The sequence below is a fragment of the Octopus bimaculoides genome, chromosome 7 (genome assembly GCF_046866305.1).
Source record: "Octopus bimaculoides isolate indiv1 chromosome 7, ASM4686630v1, whole genome shotgun sequence".
NCBI classification, from domain to species: Eukaryota; Metazoa; Mollusca; class Cephalopoda; order Octopoda; family Octopodidae; genus Octopus; species Octopus bimaculoides.
Window position 1 is genome coordinate 13,953,996 of NC_142934.1, and position 14,354 is coordinate 13,968,349.

Below are 14,354 nucleotides of genomic sequence, written 5' to 3' on the forward strand. Positions count from 1 at the left end.
ACAGTTATGAACCATCTACTGTTAATAGCTTGATATGGGGTAATGCTAATAGTTATTAGCTATTCTTAACAGTTTTATGTCTATTTTATACTCTTGAAGAAAATGTCAAGCTGGCAGAAATATTGGAATCTCAGACAAAATGCTTAGTGGCATTCCTTCTGGCTCTTTATGTTCTCAGTTCAAATCCTCATGAGATCAACTTTGCCTTTCATCCCTTAGTCAAGTAATTGATTGCCCCTCCTCTCAATATTATTGGCCTTGAAAAGGCAGTGAGCTGACATTATCATTAGCACATCAGACAAAATGTTTAGTGGCATTTTGTCCATCTCTACATTCTGAGGTCGACTTTGCCTTTCATCCTTTCAGGATCAATAAGTACCAGTTGATCACTGGGGTCAATGTAATCAACTTACTCCCTTCTCCAAAATTGCTGGCCTTGTAACAAAATCTAAAACCAGATTTTGTATCCTGTTCAGGGTGAATGTTGTGAATCAGTCACTTTATAAGCCATGAAAACTGGGTAACTGGTCCTAGAGCTCAAGATAAAAAATTATTTTAAATAATAATAAAATGCTCTACAAATCAGAGGTTAGCCTGAGCTGTGGAATTTTTTCAATGAGTTCATGAAAGATCATGTATCATAAATGTTAGCTGACAATTTAGAAAAAAATTCATGCTATGTGGCTGTGGTAGGGTCTTATTCGATTAGCTGTCTGATTATTTGAAACCTGTCTTGAGTTGAACTTAGAACATGTTATTCTGGTCTCTTTCACTGCAAAATAATGTTATTGTAATAATGTAACTAGCATTCTTCATTTATTAATCAGAATTAAGTTTTCCTTTTGAACTATATTCCTTCGTTGTATATCTATAGCAGTTGTCTTGATAAATCATGTGCATGGTGAACAATGGTATCAGTAATTAATTTGCTCACTGAAGTTACTAGAGCCACAAGCTCTTGTTAGATTTATTAGTCCAGAGTGTCTTTGGCTGATAAGACACAATAATGTCAAAACACTGGATGTCCCAGAGTCCCTTTATATTAAAGAATCGAGTGTATTATGAACACACAATCATTTGAAAGTTGTTGTTCTCCTATCATGAAACACAACAAAGATTAGCATATTCCTGCTTGAATCTGCAGGTATGTATTAGGAATGAATATGCAAATCATCTATTGATGGTGAACTGGCAGAATTATTAGCATGCTGAGCAAAATGCTTAGTGGTATTTTGTCCATCTTTACTTTCTGAATTCAAATTCTGGTGAGGTCAACTTTGCTTTCATCCTTTCGGGTTTGATAAAATAAGTACCAGTTGAGCACTGGGGTGAATGTAATCAACTTAATGGCTCTTGGGTATGAATATAAACTACATCCCTCTGTCAAGCAGTGTTAAGCCAGTGTGGTAGAGGAGGCTCATCGAACCAGTAAGATCTCAAGCCATTACTTGGAAGGGGGAACATGCTGAGGCCTTCATCCTGCAGTGAACTGAACATAGGTAATACAGTTCAATCCAAAATACGCAAGTCATTTAGTCTTAATATTCTTGAGTAAAGTGTCTCTTGTTTGTATTGGTTGTAATAATTACCCATGTTGATTCTTCCTCTGCCTCACAAGATCTTAGATTCCTTCTGGTTGACTGCTAGTTTATGAGGTTCTATAGTGTTTTGGTCAAAAAACATTGATGAAAAGAACACCTATGTGATGCTTCTGTCATAGGGAATTTAAAACATTTAAAATTTCAACTATTCAAAGTAGTTTTCCTTTGTTTTTCTTTTTGTTTTTTTTCTAAACTGACAGCCATTTTTTTCAAGGCTAGCAAGTTTTGTGTGTGTGTGTTTCAATTTGAAAACTTGTGCATTGGTTTAGCAGTTTATTTAAAGTTTAGTTACCCATCACCTCAAACGACTTGAATAATTGGTACCTGTTTGTTAGCCAGACAAAACTTCAGTTTCGCAATAGTCATATGTCTTGTTAAAAAGCACAAAGCAAAAAGCTTTATCTTAGTTTGAACAGATGTAGTTAGTACAGCACTTTAACACTATAGTCTTTATATCTCCTTAATTCCTTAATTTTTCCTCAGATGTCTCTTCTAAAATTTTTAATAAAGTATTGCATGTGTATTTCTCTGAGGTATATTATTTTTAGTTGTTCTAATAAGTTTGTTTCATGAATAATTGAAATTTTTGCTAGTTTTTGTGTTCTTTATAATTTTTCTCACTTGTGTCTGTGTGCGTGTATGTGGGTATGTATTTTACCCCCTATTCTATAAATTTGTATTTTTATGCAATTAATATATAATTGTTTAAACAACTGGTTGTATATCTTATTTATATTTAGTCTTTATTGCATAAAATTAATAATATTCTTTTTCAGCTAAAAAAGATTATTATTATTGTTATTATTATTATTATTATTATTATTATTATTATTATTATTATTATTATTATTATTATTATTATTTCTGCAAGAGATTGCATGCTATTTTATCTTAGACCCTTTATTTTCCCTATTCAATGGCCCTCCCCTTCCTCATCCCCGATCCTTTACATATATATACACACACACAAATATAGATGTGCATACATTCACAAACATGCACCCATGCAAATTTAGAAGAAATACCTTTATTTCATAATTCATTTTATTTGTCTCTCACGTACATACATAACTTTATTTTTGGTTTTGTTTAAATCTTCACCAACACATTTAGACCCACTCCACCAGATTTGACTTTGTCGACTTTTTTAACGATTTTAAAAAACAAACAACAACAACAGAAACAACAACTTCAACAATGATCTTGTATTAACTTATTTTTCAGAAGTTTCTCCAGGCCCGCCTCCTCCAGGTGAGCTGTGGTACCAACTGCTATTTATGGGTAGTCTTGTCTCTAGTCAGTGTTGTTCTGTTCGTACGTACATAGGGTGTTGTTGTTTAGTGCAAAAATATTCTTGTCACCAGATGCATTAAGTAAAGCTGAAACCACCCTTCTTGCAACAAACTCCTGCTTCATTGTGAAACCAGTCAACTATGTTTCTTATCTGTTGCTATACAACCCAAGTTCTCTTACTCAGTCTAGAAAGTTTATTTTGTTTCACTGTTGTTCGTTGTTTCTTTTTTAATTTTTTTTTTTTAATGGTCAGAAGAAGAAGAAAATGAAAATATTTTTCTGCTTTTGTAAGTTAATTTTCTGAAATGCATTGTTTCTTACACAATATGAAGTTTCCGGATTATGGAGCTGTTATTGCTTATTGACCTCATATTTCATGTTTTGTTTCTGTGTTCAACTCCATATTTTGATGCCTCCATTCTTTGATTGCCCTATTATACATATAGATATGTCCTGTGGCTGGTATACAATTACACACACACACGAAAAAAATGATCAAAGACCTTTCTCAAAGCAAAGGCTCATAAGATCGATTTCCCAAATTCTGTGGCAAAGTTCTGTGTACACACAATTATTGCGTTTTTATAGCAGTGAAACCATAAGGCTATAAATATATATATATATATATATGTGTGTGTGTGTGTGTGTGTTAATTATTGAATGACAAAGGAACATGAATTATGTAAACAACTTCACTAGCTTACAGCTGTTTCTATTGTGAAAATGCGCTGAGAGATGAGTGTCTGTGCAACATCTCATAACTTCCTCAGAGCCATTAAAATGAAGTGTATGTTTATTTCAGAAAACATTTAAATGCATAATGATAACCTTTGGAACCCTGTATATGCATAAATGATATTATACATACATACATGAATGTATGAACACATGAATATATCTACATTTCTATGAAATGCAAAATTACAGCCATAAACTTATACACTCAAATATGTATGTATATGCTTTATATGTACTTATAAATAAGAACAGGGTAACTGAGGACTATCTCTTATCACAGTTTGATCAAAATGTGTTGAACAGAGATACATGTTATATAAGGTTATTAGACCAGAAATTTTTAATTACTTTTCCTGTTTTTGACAAATTATTCAATTTCTATTAAAAAAAAAAGTCTTCAACCCTTCTGTTACCATATTTCTGTTGAAATACAGTGCTTTTGTTTCAATTAATTTTGAAAATAATGAAGAATTTAGTAAACTAATTTTGTCATTATTAAACTGGTGTTTGAAACATAAATTAACATAAAATTTTGAAGAAAGGCTTTAATTTGGATCACTGTAAAAAAGCAAGTTTATATCATAGAACCAAGGGTGATCTTGGGTGGCTTTGTATCAAAAAGGTTAACTCATCAACTGAAAATATTTGTTTAAATTTCTGTATTTTAGTTACATACAAAAGTATCAAGAAAAACATTTTCATTTTTCCTCTTCATCATCTTCATGAGTATATTTTTGTTTTTTGTGTTAAGTGCCTAGAAGTGCCTAGCGCAGGAGGTAGGCTCTTGCTAAACTGAGCCTGCAATGCCGTTTCCATTCGTGGCTGAAGATAGTTGCTAATTCATTTTTCTTATGCTGCTGTTGCTCTTTATAACAATCATCATTGTCAAAAAATCACAACCATATATATACTTTATATATATATATATATAAAGTTTAAGCTTTATAAAAAATAATTAATTTTCTGTTACAATTTTGAGTCCTTATTAGCTTTCTGGAAACTTATCTTCATATCTAATCTGGCGTATGGCCATTTTTTTTTTTATCACTAGGAAAGGTCATTTTGATTATGAATATCAAAGCTAAACACTTTTTTTTTAATGGATAAAATTGTTAATATATGAAATAATCTACAGTGTGTTGGTGTATCTCAAGCAACTTGGTTAGAGTATAGAATAAAATATTGCCTGTGTGGTTAAATACCATAAATGGGAGAGGCTACAACAGAAAGATTATGTCATAAAGTATAAGAATGTGTGTGTGCAACAAAGCCTCCATAAACTAGAAACCCCTAAACAAGTATTACCCTCACCAGAATTAGAATCCCTATGAAGGACAATTCCAGCCATTGGGAAATATTACCTTGCTTGGAAACCAGTTAGGTTTGGCAACAGGAAAGGCATCCAGCCATAGAAAATCTGCCTCATCAAATTCCACTTGACCCATCAAGCATGAAAAAGTAGATGTTAAAATGATGATGGTGATGATGAATATAGAGTAAAACCATTCTGGTACACACATGCACACACACACAATTTTATACCTTTACTGCCCTTCCATATGAATGAATTAACACTCCCCTTTTCACCTAATACACAATGATGCCATTCAGATTACCCACCCCTCACTGATTCGGTGTCATCATTCTTGAGGAGTTAATTTTTTTTATTTCTGTCTTTTGTAACTTTAAATGATTTGAGTCAATTTTGTTTTGAATATTTGAATCATTAAAAATTGGAAACCTGCTTTTATGAGAGGTTGAATGAAGAGAATGGATAGAACTGAGGTGGTCTACACAGTATTTCTCGACCATTTTTTGCCTGTGGTACCCTTTTGATCCCTAATTTACTGGAATGGACCTCCTAGCCATTCATTATTTAAAAAATTATGTTTTTATAATTAAATATAATTAGGAATTGTATTTAAAAAAGGTTTAAATATTTGGTGTACTGTAGAAGCATAAGCAATTTACTGCACATAAATTTCAAAAATAAAATCCATGTGGACCCCAAAGGATCATATGAAACTTGGTTGAGAATCACCAGTCCTAACAATGTTGACCCAATAGGGGGACCAGCTATCCAAATTGACAATAGTTAAGGGAGCAGGTATGACTGAGGATATGAAAGCAAAGAAAACAGCATAATCCATGACGAATAGTTTCTGAGATAAACATCACTGTTGTAAAGCATAGCTGTGTGGTTAAGAAGCTTGCTTTGCAACCATGTGGTTTCAGGTTCAGTCCCACTGCACAGTACCTTGGGCAAGTGTTTTTTTACTATAGTCTTGAGCTAACAAATGCTTTGTGAATGAATTTGGTTGTTGGAAACTGTGGAAGCCCATTGTGTGTGTGTGTTTTTTTTTCCTCATCACACTGCTTGATGGCAGGTGTTGCTTTATTTATATCCCTGTAACACACACACACATGTGTGTGTAAAAGAAACAGCATGACCCTTTTCCATGAGCAAAAGTATGTATTGCTTGTAGGCCTATGGCTGAGTAACCCCATTGTCTCATAGCGGTTGTCTTCAATTGCTCCCTATCCTGCCCTCCTCCACTACTATATTCTAGCTATAATCAATTAACAAAGAAACAAAAGGAAATATTCTTACCTTTTTTTTTTTTCCTGTTTACATTTTCATGATTTCCTTTGACAATGAATTGTGAAAAACGGTGTGCTCTGAGATAGCCTGATAGCATTCAAAAGCTTTCAATGTTATGATGTTCTCTCTAATTGCAATTTTCATTTAACATCTTTAGTTCTTTTTTTTTTCTTTTCTGAATTTTTTTTAAAAATTCCACTTTCACCCCCCCCCCCCCAGTCTCTTATACTAAAATATTAAGAACCATATAAAAAAAAAACTAACAAAACAACCAAAAACATCAATCCTGTGCTTCATAGGCAAATATAGCTGAAGATCACAATTTTACCTCCCATCCTTCCAAGGGTGATGACTATATATATATATATATATATATATATATATATATATATATATATAATTAAGGGATCAGCAAATATTTGCTTCACCTATCTGTAGGATTCTCAGCTTTTTTAGCTGCTATTTCTGAACTTCGGTATATGGTGAAGCAAATATTTGCTGATCCCTTAATTATATTTATAAATATATACGAGCTTTTAAATAAGTTCTCCACCAATAATGGTGCTTTCATACCGATGGGCTTGGTAAAAATTGTTAATTGTTAATTGATTTATTAATTAATAATTTGATAATCCTTTACCCTTTTAATTTGTAATATATATATATATATATATATATATATATATATATATATATATATATGTATATATATATATATGTATATATATATATATGTATATATATATATATATATATATATATATATATATATATATATATGTATATATATATATATGTATATATATATATATGTATATATATATATATATATATATATATGTATATATATATATATATATATATGTATATATATATATATATATATAGTACTGGTCAAATAGTCAGACTGATATAACTGTCTGTTCCCGTCCCCTGAATTTCTATCCTTGTTCCTATTTTAGAAATTACTATTGTTATTGCTGTTTGTAGAGAAGTGGTTGCTTTCCATTGGTCTTAAGAAGCTATGTGCTTGTTGCCTTATGTCTCTTGTCTAGTAATCAACAGTTGTACCACAATTGTTATCTTGGAAGATATACCTCTGTGTATGTTTGTATGTACGTAATATATATATATATATATATATATATTATATGTACATGCACGCAAGCATTAAAATTAAATACACTTATATGCGTAGTAATCTCATTGCAAATTGGTTTATTTTTCTTCTTATTGCTTTTGAGTTTGGTTGTTATTTTTTTATTATTATTATTATTTTCTTCTCGTGTCGTCATTGTATAAAGTGAAACTGGATACTGGGTGTCAGAGCAGCAGTGGGCATGGCGGTTATGTTAATGGCGGTTATGTTAATGGCGGAGCTTGTGATAGCAATTAAAACAAAAACAACTGTGATTCCATGCTATAACTATGGCAGTTATGAGAGTAGTTACTTATCTAGAACATGAATTCATTTAAAATTGATAAGATTTTATTCCTCTCTGTCTGTTTCTCTCTCTTCCTCTTTCTCACACACACACACATACAATCCATTGACAGATTATAAACCTCAGCTGTACATCAAATGTTTCATGTATCTATGGTAGATACTCTTCCATATATTTCTCAAAATGTTAGTTAACACTTAGTAATAAATATTCTTCATGATATATTATTTAGAAAGATTTGAATCTCATTTCATATAGATGCAGGTAACCAACCAAATGGCCACAGAGAGAAAATTAGTCTCCTTTCCTGTAAAGAAGTTTTATTAGTTTACATCTGATAATATATCTTTTATGTTGCTAATCTAAATCAGCAGATTTGCAATATTTTTATCTATTTTTTTAAATAAATATTTTTCTTTTTCTTTTTCCTTTAGCTTTAGCTTTTATATTTGCTCATGTTTATCTTAAGATGAGTGTTCCTAATTATATTCAAACACAGATTTCTTCATATAAAAATATGTACATGAATAAAATGCTTGGTCACGTACACATGTAAGTGACCAGCATTTGGTACTGTGCAAAAGCTAGTATAGGGATCACATGTGCACTCTGTGTGTGTGTGTGTGTGTGTGTAGCTTAGCAAAATGTTTAAGAAGTTCACTTCAAAATCTTGTACCTGCTTTAATCCCTGACATCTTGAGTGTGAGTCTTTTACCTATAATCTTTATGTTTACATTGTACAAGAGTAGAAATAATTGGGAAACAGAGTCAATACCTTTACATTTTGAGCTGAAAAATCTTGCTAGGATAATTTTGGCATTTCATGCTCCTGGGATCATTAAAATAGATACCAATAGGATTCTAATCAGGCAAGTGTCTTCTGCCATTGTGTTATGTCAGTCATAGCTCGCCAACAAAATTTGCTAAATGGAAACTGTATAGAAGCCCATGAGAGGGATCATACTTGTTCTTGGGTGATAGATTTAACCCATTTAGCATTCAGATTACTCTGTCAAATGTAATGCTTATTCATATTGTTTTGAATTTATGTATTATCTCATAGTTATGTGATTTTGATGATCTGATTGTTTATTTTTAGAATGGCATTGTAGGGTAGGTGTGAGAGACCAAATGTGGCCAGTTTGAAAATAAAACAGATACAATATTTGGGCTTGATATGGTCAGTTTAAATACTAAAGTGTTAAGCTGTCATCCACCTCCTGGCCCTTGAAAGTGTTTTAGTAAAGTCCATTGTATTTGAAGAAATTGAGCCATATCTCTGGTTTTAGAATAACTTCTGGTTTTCCTCTCACTAGTCTTGGAGTCCGTAAAAAGGTCATAGGTACTGTCTTTTCTCCTCTGATTAATCCATTTACCAGTGATTGGCAGCTATATGCTGGTTCTTGGTAATGAGATTGTGTAGAAAAACATGAATGGCATGATATGTGAAGAGGGGGTGATAGGAAGGAGACAGGATAATGGAAGTTAGGAAAAGTGATGCATATTAACAATTAGTGAAGGTGTAATGTGTGTGTGTGTGTGTGTGAGAGAGAGAAATGAGGGATATCAATGAAGATGATAAGAGAGTGGAGAGAGAAAGAGTGTGATGGCTAGTAGCATGGTAGAGAATATGCTGGACATTGAATATGAACAGTGCACAAGCGTTCATATTAGAGATGAGAGATAGAAATATAAAGGCTGATAATGAAGAAAATAGTGTGAGATTGAATACAAGTAGATTCGGCATCATCCCTTGCTACACAGATGGTACACCCCCTAAAAAGTGAATTGTGCTGATGTGATGTAGCATCATATAAGCCTGGTAGTTATTCTCTTGGTTGCTTTTGCTGAACCACTAAGTTACAGGGACGTAAGCACACCAACACCTGTTCTCAAGCGGTGGTTGGGGACAAACACTGACACACACACACACACACACACATATGTATATATGATGGGCTTCTTTCAGTTCCCATCTACCAAATCCACTCACAAGTCTTTGGTTGGCTCCAGGTTATAGTACAAAACACTTGCCCAAGGAGCCATGCAGTGGGACTGAACCTGGAACCATGTGGTTTGAAAGCAGTCTTCTTACCATACAGCCACGCCTAGTCCTAGAGATTGTATTATACAGTAATAAACTACTACACCAATGGGCTAATGCTCTCATCTTCTATATAGAATGATCATACACACATGCTCTCTCTTATATGTGTGTGTGTGTGTGTATGAGTGCATGTGCGGTAGTACATTTTCTTTTTATATTTCATCATTTTAGCTTTATTTTTCAAACATGAACTGCAGTTCCTGTAATTACTCAAATGTCATTTTAGAGAGAAAAAAAACAAAAAACATTTCGTCAATTGATAGTAACTAAGCGATTATTGGGTAAAATGAAAATATTTCATACTTTGTTATTTCCACAGATAAAAACAAAAATTAAATTAAAATGAAGAAAAATTATTGATGATGATGACGATGATGATATTAATAATAATAAGTTTTTCCTGTTCAACTTGAATAGTTTCAGTGGTTAGGCTTAACCTTCTGTCTTCCGGAACCGTCCACCCTCCAATGCATTTGCCAATTGCTGATAATGTTACCAAGTTTTTTGCTGTTAGTCTTACAATACATTCCAATACATATATATATATATAAACATACACATATGCACACATGAATGCATGGACATGTGTACTCACTAATAAACATACACATATAGACATGCATGTAGAAAATATCCACACAAATTACACAATCACTCACACTGGCATACACACCAACACATGTGCAAATATAAATGTCTAGAAATGCTTGCCTCTCTTGGATGTTATACAAGATACATTTTTTTTTTTTTTTGGTCAGTATAATTTGATTCAGAATTGTTTTTTTTTTTTTTAATTTTTATTCCACCCCCTCTTTTTCTTTTCATATTTTCTCTCTCGCTCCTCTCCGCATTCCTCTATTCCACCGAACACACATCTCCCTTCCCTGACAACCTTTCATTTTTAGTGTTTTATATTTGTTGATGCCTTCATTTTGTCTTTAGTTAAGTTGAATTTTGGCTTGATTTGCTGTGACTCGCAGGGGGTAGTCTGACAGGAAGCAGTGGGAGTGGGAGTGGAACTGGAGTCCTGAGTGGAATTTCTGGGAGAGCGGCAGGAAACAAACCAGGGATGCCGCAAACACAGCCAACCATTGACATGTTGGTAAGCCCTGCTGTTTTTTGTCTTTTAATTCTCTCTCTTTCTCTCTTTTTCCCTCTCTCTCTCTCTCCCTCTCTCTCTCTCTCTTTCTCTCTCTCTCTCTCTCTCTCTCTCTCTCTCTCCCTCTCCTTTTTTGTATTCTGCTTATATTTGTTTTTCTACATATCTTGAAACCTTACATAATGTTAGTAACAATTATAATTATATTACTTATAATTCTCTATGTGTTTGTTGATTGGTGGAACTGTTAGATCATTGGACAAAATGCCATATTATTTAGTTATAGTCCTTTACATTCTAAGCTCAAATCTTGCTGAAGTCAGCTTTGCCTTAGAATCTTCCATGATAGATAAAATAAACTATCAGTCAGGTACTGGAGTCAATATAATCAATACTTCCTTCCGCTGAGTTTTCTGACCTTGTGCCTTTGTTGGAAACTATCATTATTATTATATTAAGCTGACGAGCTGGCAGAATCATTAACACATCAGGTAAAATGCTTAGTGGTATTTCACCCATCACTATGTTCTTAGTTCGTGGAGGCGCAATGGCCCAGTGGTTAGGGCAGCGGATTCGTGGTCATAGGATCTCGGTTTCGATTCCTAGACCGGGCGTTGTGAGTGTTTATTGAGCGAAAACACCTAAAAGCTCCACGAGGCTCCGGCAGGGGATGGTGGCGAACCCTGCTGTACTCTTTCGCCCCAACTTTCTCTCACTCTTACTTCCTGTTTCTGTTGTACCTGTATTTCAAAGGGTCAGCCTTGTCACACTGTGTCATGCTGAATATCCCCGAGAACTACGTTAAGGGTACATGTGTCTGTGGAATGCTCAGCCACTTGCACGTTAATTTCATGAGCAGGCTGTTCCATTGATCGGATCAACTGGAACCCTCGACGTCGTAAGTGATGGAGTGCCAACAACATGTTCTTAGTTCAAATTCCACCATGATTTTGCCTTTCATCCTTTCGGAGTCGATTAAATAAGTACCACTTACTCACAGGAGTCGATGTAATCGACTTAATCCTTTCCCCCAAATTTGAGGCCTTGTGTAGAAAGGATTATTATTATTATTATTATTATTATTATTATTATTATTATTATTATTATTATTATTATTATAAGGTGGCAAGTTGGCAGAATTGTTAGCATGCCAAACAAAATGTTGTGTGGCATTCCTTCCAGCTTTACATTTTGAGTTCAAATTCTGCTGAGGTCAACTTTGCCTTTCATCGTTTTTCATGTTGATAAAATAAGTACCAGTTGAGCTCTGAGGTTGATGTAATCGACTAACTCCCTTCCACAAAATCTCAGGCCTTGTACCTATAGTCAAAAAGATCATCATTGTTATTAAGAGTGGTTGACTGGCAGAATCAGCAGTATCAGACTTGTTATGATATTAATATAAAGCCCTTTACATTCCCAGTAGAAATCTTAAAAATATCAACTGCTTTTAATTGTTCTGGGTAAAGGCCACACACTGTAAAGTGGTTGGCATTAGGAAGGGCATCCAGCTGTAGAAACCAATTCAAATCAGACTGGAACCTGGTGCCGCTCTCCAGCTTTTGAGCTCTGGTCAAACTGTCCAGCCCATGCCAACATGGAAAATGGATGTTACCGGATGATAATGACGATGATGATGAGTCAGTAATATGAAGTTCCATTTGAGTACTGCTATTTATCTCTTTGCAGTGCCACGTGATCATTCTCTCCCCATCTTCTGAATATGGGTATCTGTATAGCTTCTCTACAACATGAAACCTGCTCTTCTCCCTTCTCTCATACTTTTAACCCCTCATCCTCGTTTAATGTCCACGTTTCATGCTAGGAGAGGTTAGATGGTTTGATAGGATACAACGAATCCAAGGACTGCATTGTGCTCCCTTACCTTTCTTGGCATGCTTTCTGTGGCTCGATGCCCTTCCTAATGCCAACCCTCTCACAGTATCTACTGGACATGGTTTTTCTTTGTGCCGCTAGCACTAGTGAGGTTACCAGACCCTCAGAATATGATGAGCAGGGGCAGACATCACAAATGCATTCTATCAAATTCTGTAATGACTCTGTCACTTTTCCAAAAAGAAAAATTGTCAATTAATAACAAGGCTGTTAATTATTGATTAATGATATAATATTCTAGTAGTGGTTTTCTTTGGTTTGTTTTGTTTTTATGTTAATGTATTTTTGCTTCTGTGTAAATGTAAAATAACGGGATATTGTTTTTTATGTTTTTGCTATACCTTAGGAGGCTCATTATGTCAATAATAGAAAATAGGAAAAATTGGAAAACAAAGTTTTTTTTATGGTTAACATTTTGATTTGGTGTTTATTTTAAATATTAAAAATGTCTAAGATGAATCATAGTCCAGAACAGGTTTTAAAGCACTCACACTCGATATATTTAATGTCATATAAGTGACGTCCATCATTTCCAATCTTCTATGAAAACATGTTTGCTCATGGGGAAATATTTACCTTACTTAAAAAACAGGTAATGGTTGGTGACAGAAAGGGCATCCAGCTGTAGAAAACCTGCTTCAGCTAATTCCATTTGATCCATGCAAGCATGGAAAGGGGACATTAAAATGATGATGAGATAGTTAAGCCAATGAGGAAGTCTCCAAAGTGGTTGCTTAGTCTGCTAGAAATAGCAGTCAGATTTCACTACCATTTAACAATAAAAGAAAAGGACACATTTGATGAGCCAGATACATTTTATCTGAGAAAAAAGACAGACAGGTCACAGCTGAAGTATTTTTGGTCATTGGTTTTCTCAATCAGGGATGATGTGAGCTTAAACAACAATAATGTCTTGAATGTTTCAATATTTCAGTTAATTATTTTAAGGACGTCTGAAATCATTTTCAGTGAAGCTTCCTCACAGTTTTCACTTTGTAAACTAGAATGGATAGCAACACATCCAAAATGTTATCTTGCAATAAAAATGCTCAGAAATTGAGAAGGATCTCTTCCCATCTCTTTCTCTTTGTACTTATTAAATCATACAAGTGGTGTGCCCTGGTGACCAGTTATTGTAAGGGAGGCAATTATTCCTAGATAAATCAAAGCAGGATTAGAAGTTTGAATTCTAAATCAAGAAACCTGGAAGAAGATGCATTGCTCTATGATTTTTCCTTTTTGGTAACTCACGAGAAAGATCATAAAATTTTAAAATTGTAGGTGTAACACTTTGCTTTTTCTTTTCTTTCTTCCCATTTCTTTCTTTTTGTTGTTGTTTGTATTGTGTCTGCTAGATTATAATTCTGGGCCTGTAATGAAAGCAGTTGATTACAGTGTTTCTGGAGCATGGCAGAAAATAAATTAATAACTGCTAATTAAATGTGTGTTTGTATCATTTGTATTGACATCACAGACTAATTGTAAATGAGCATCACCCTCCTACAAGCAGTGTCATTCGTTTGCAATCTTACATGGAAACATGTCTGGCTGTTATGCTGTTCATGTGTGAAGG

General features: G+C 33.8%; 1 protein-coding gene across 11 annotated transcripts in view; it reads left to right on the forward strand.

Annotated features, from left to right (window-relative positions):
• The window catches only part of LOC106871127 (C2 domain-containing protein 5), an 87,746-nt gene that overhangs the window by 49,949 nt on the left and 23,443 nt on the right, over positions 1-14,354 (forward strand). For 6 of the 11 annotated variants that reach the window (XM_089354811.1, XM_089354808.1, XM_089354814.1 and 3 more), the window contains one exon: positions 10,767-10,888. In XM_089354811.1, the coding sequence (XP_089210937.1) occupies positions 10,767-10,888 (122 nt within the window). Of the gene's footprint in view, positions 1-2,825; positions 2,853-10,766; positions 10,889-14,354 lie in introns of all 11 variants that reach the window. The other 5 variants (XM_089354805.1, XM_089354806.1, XM_089354809.1 and 2 more) reach the window with 1 other exon arrangement.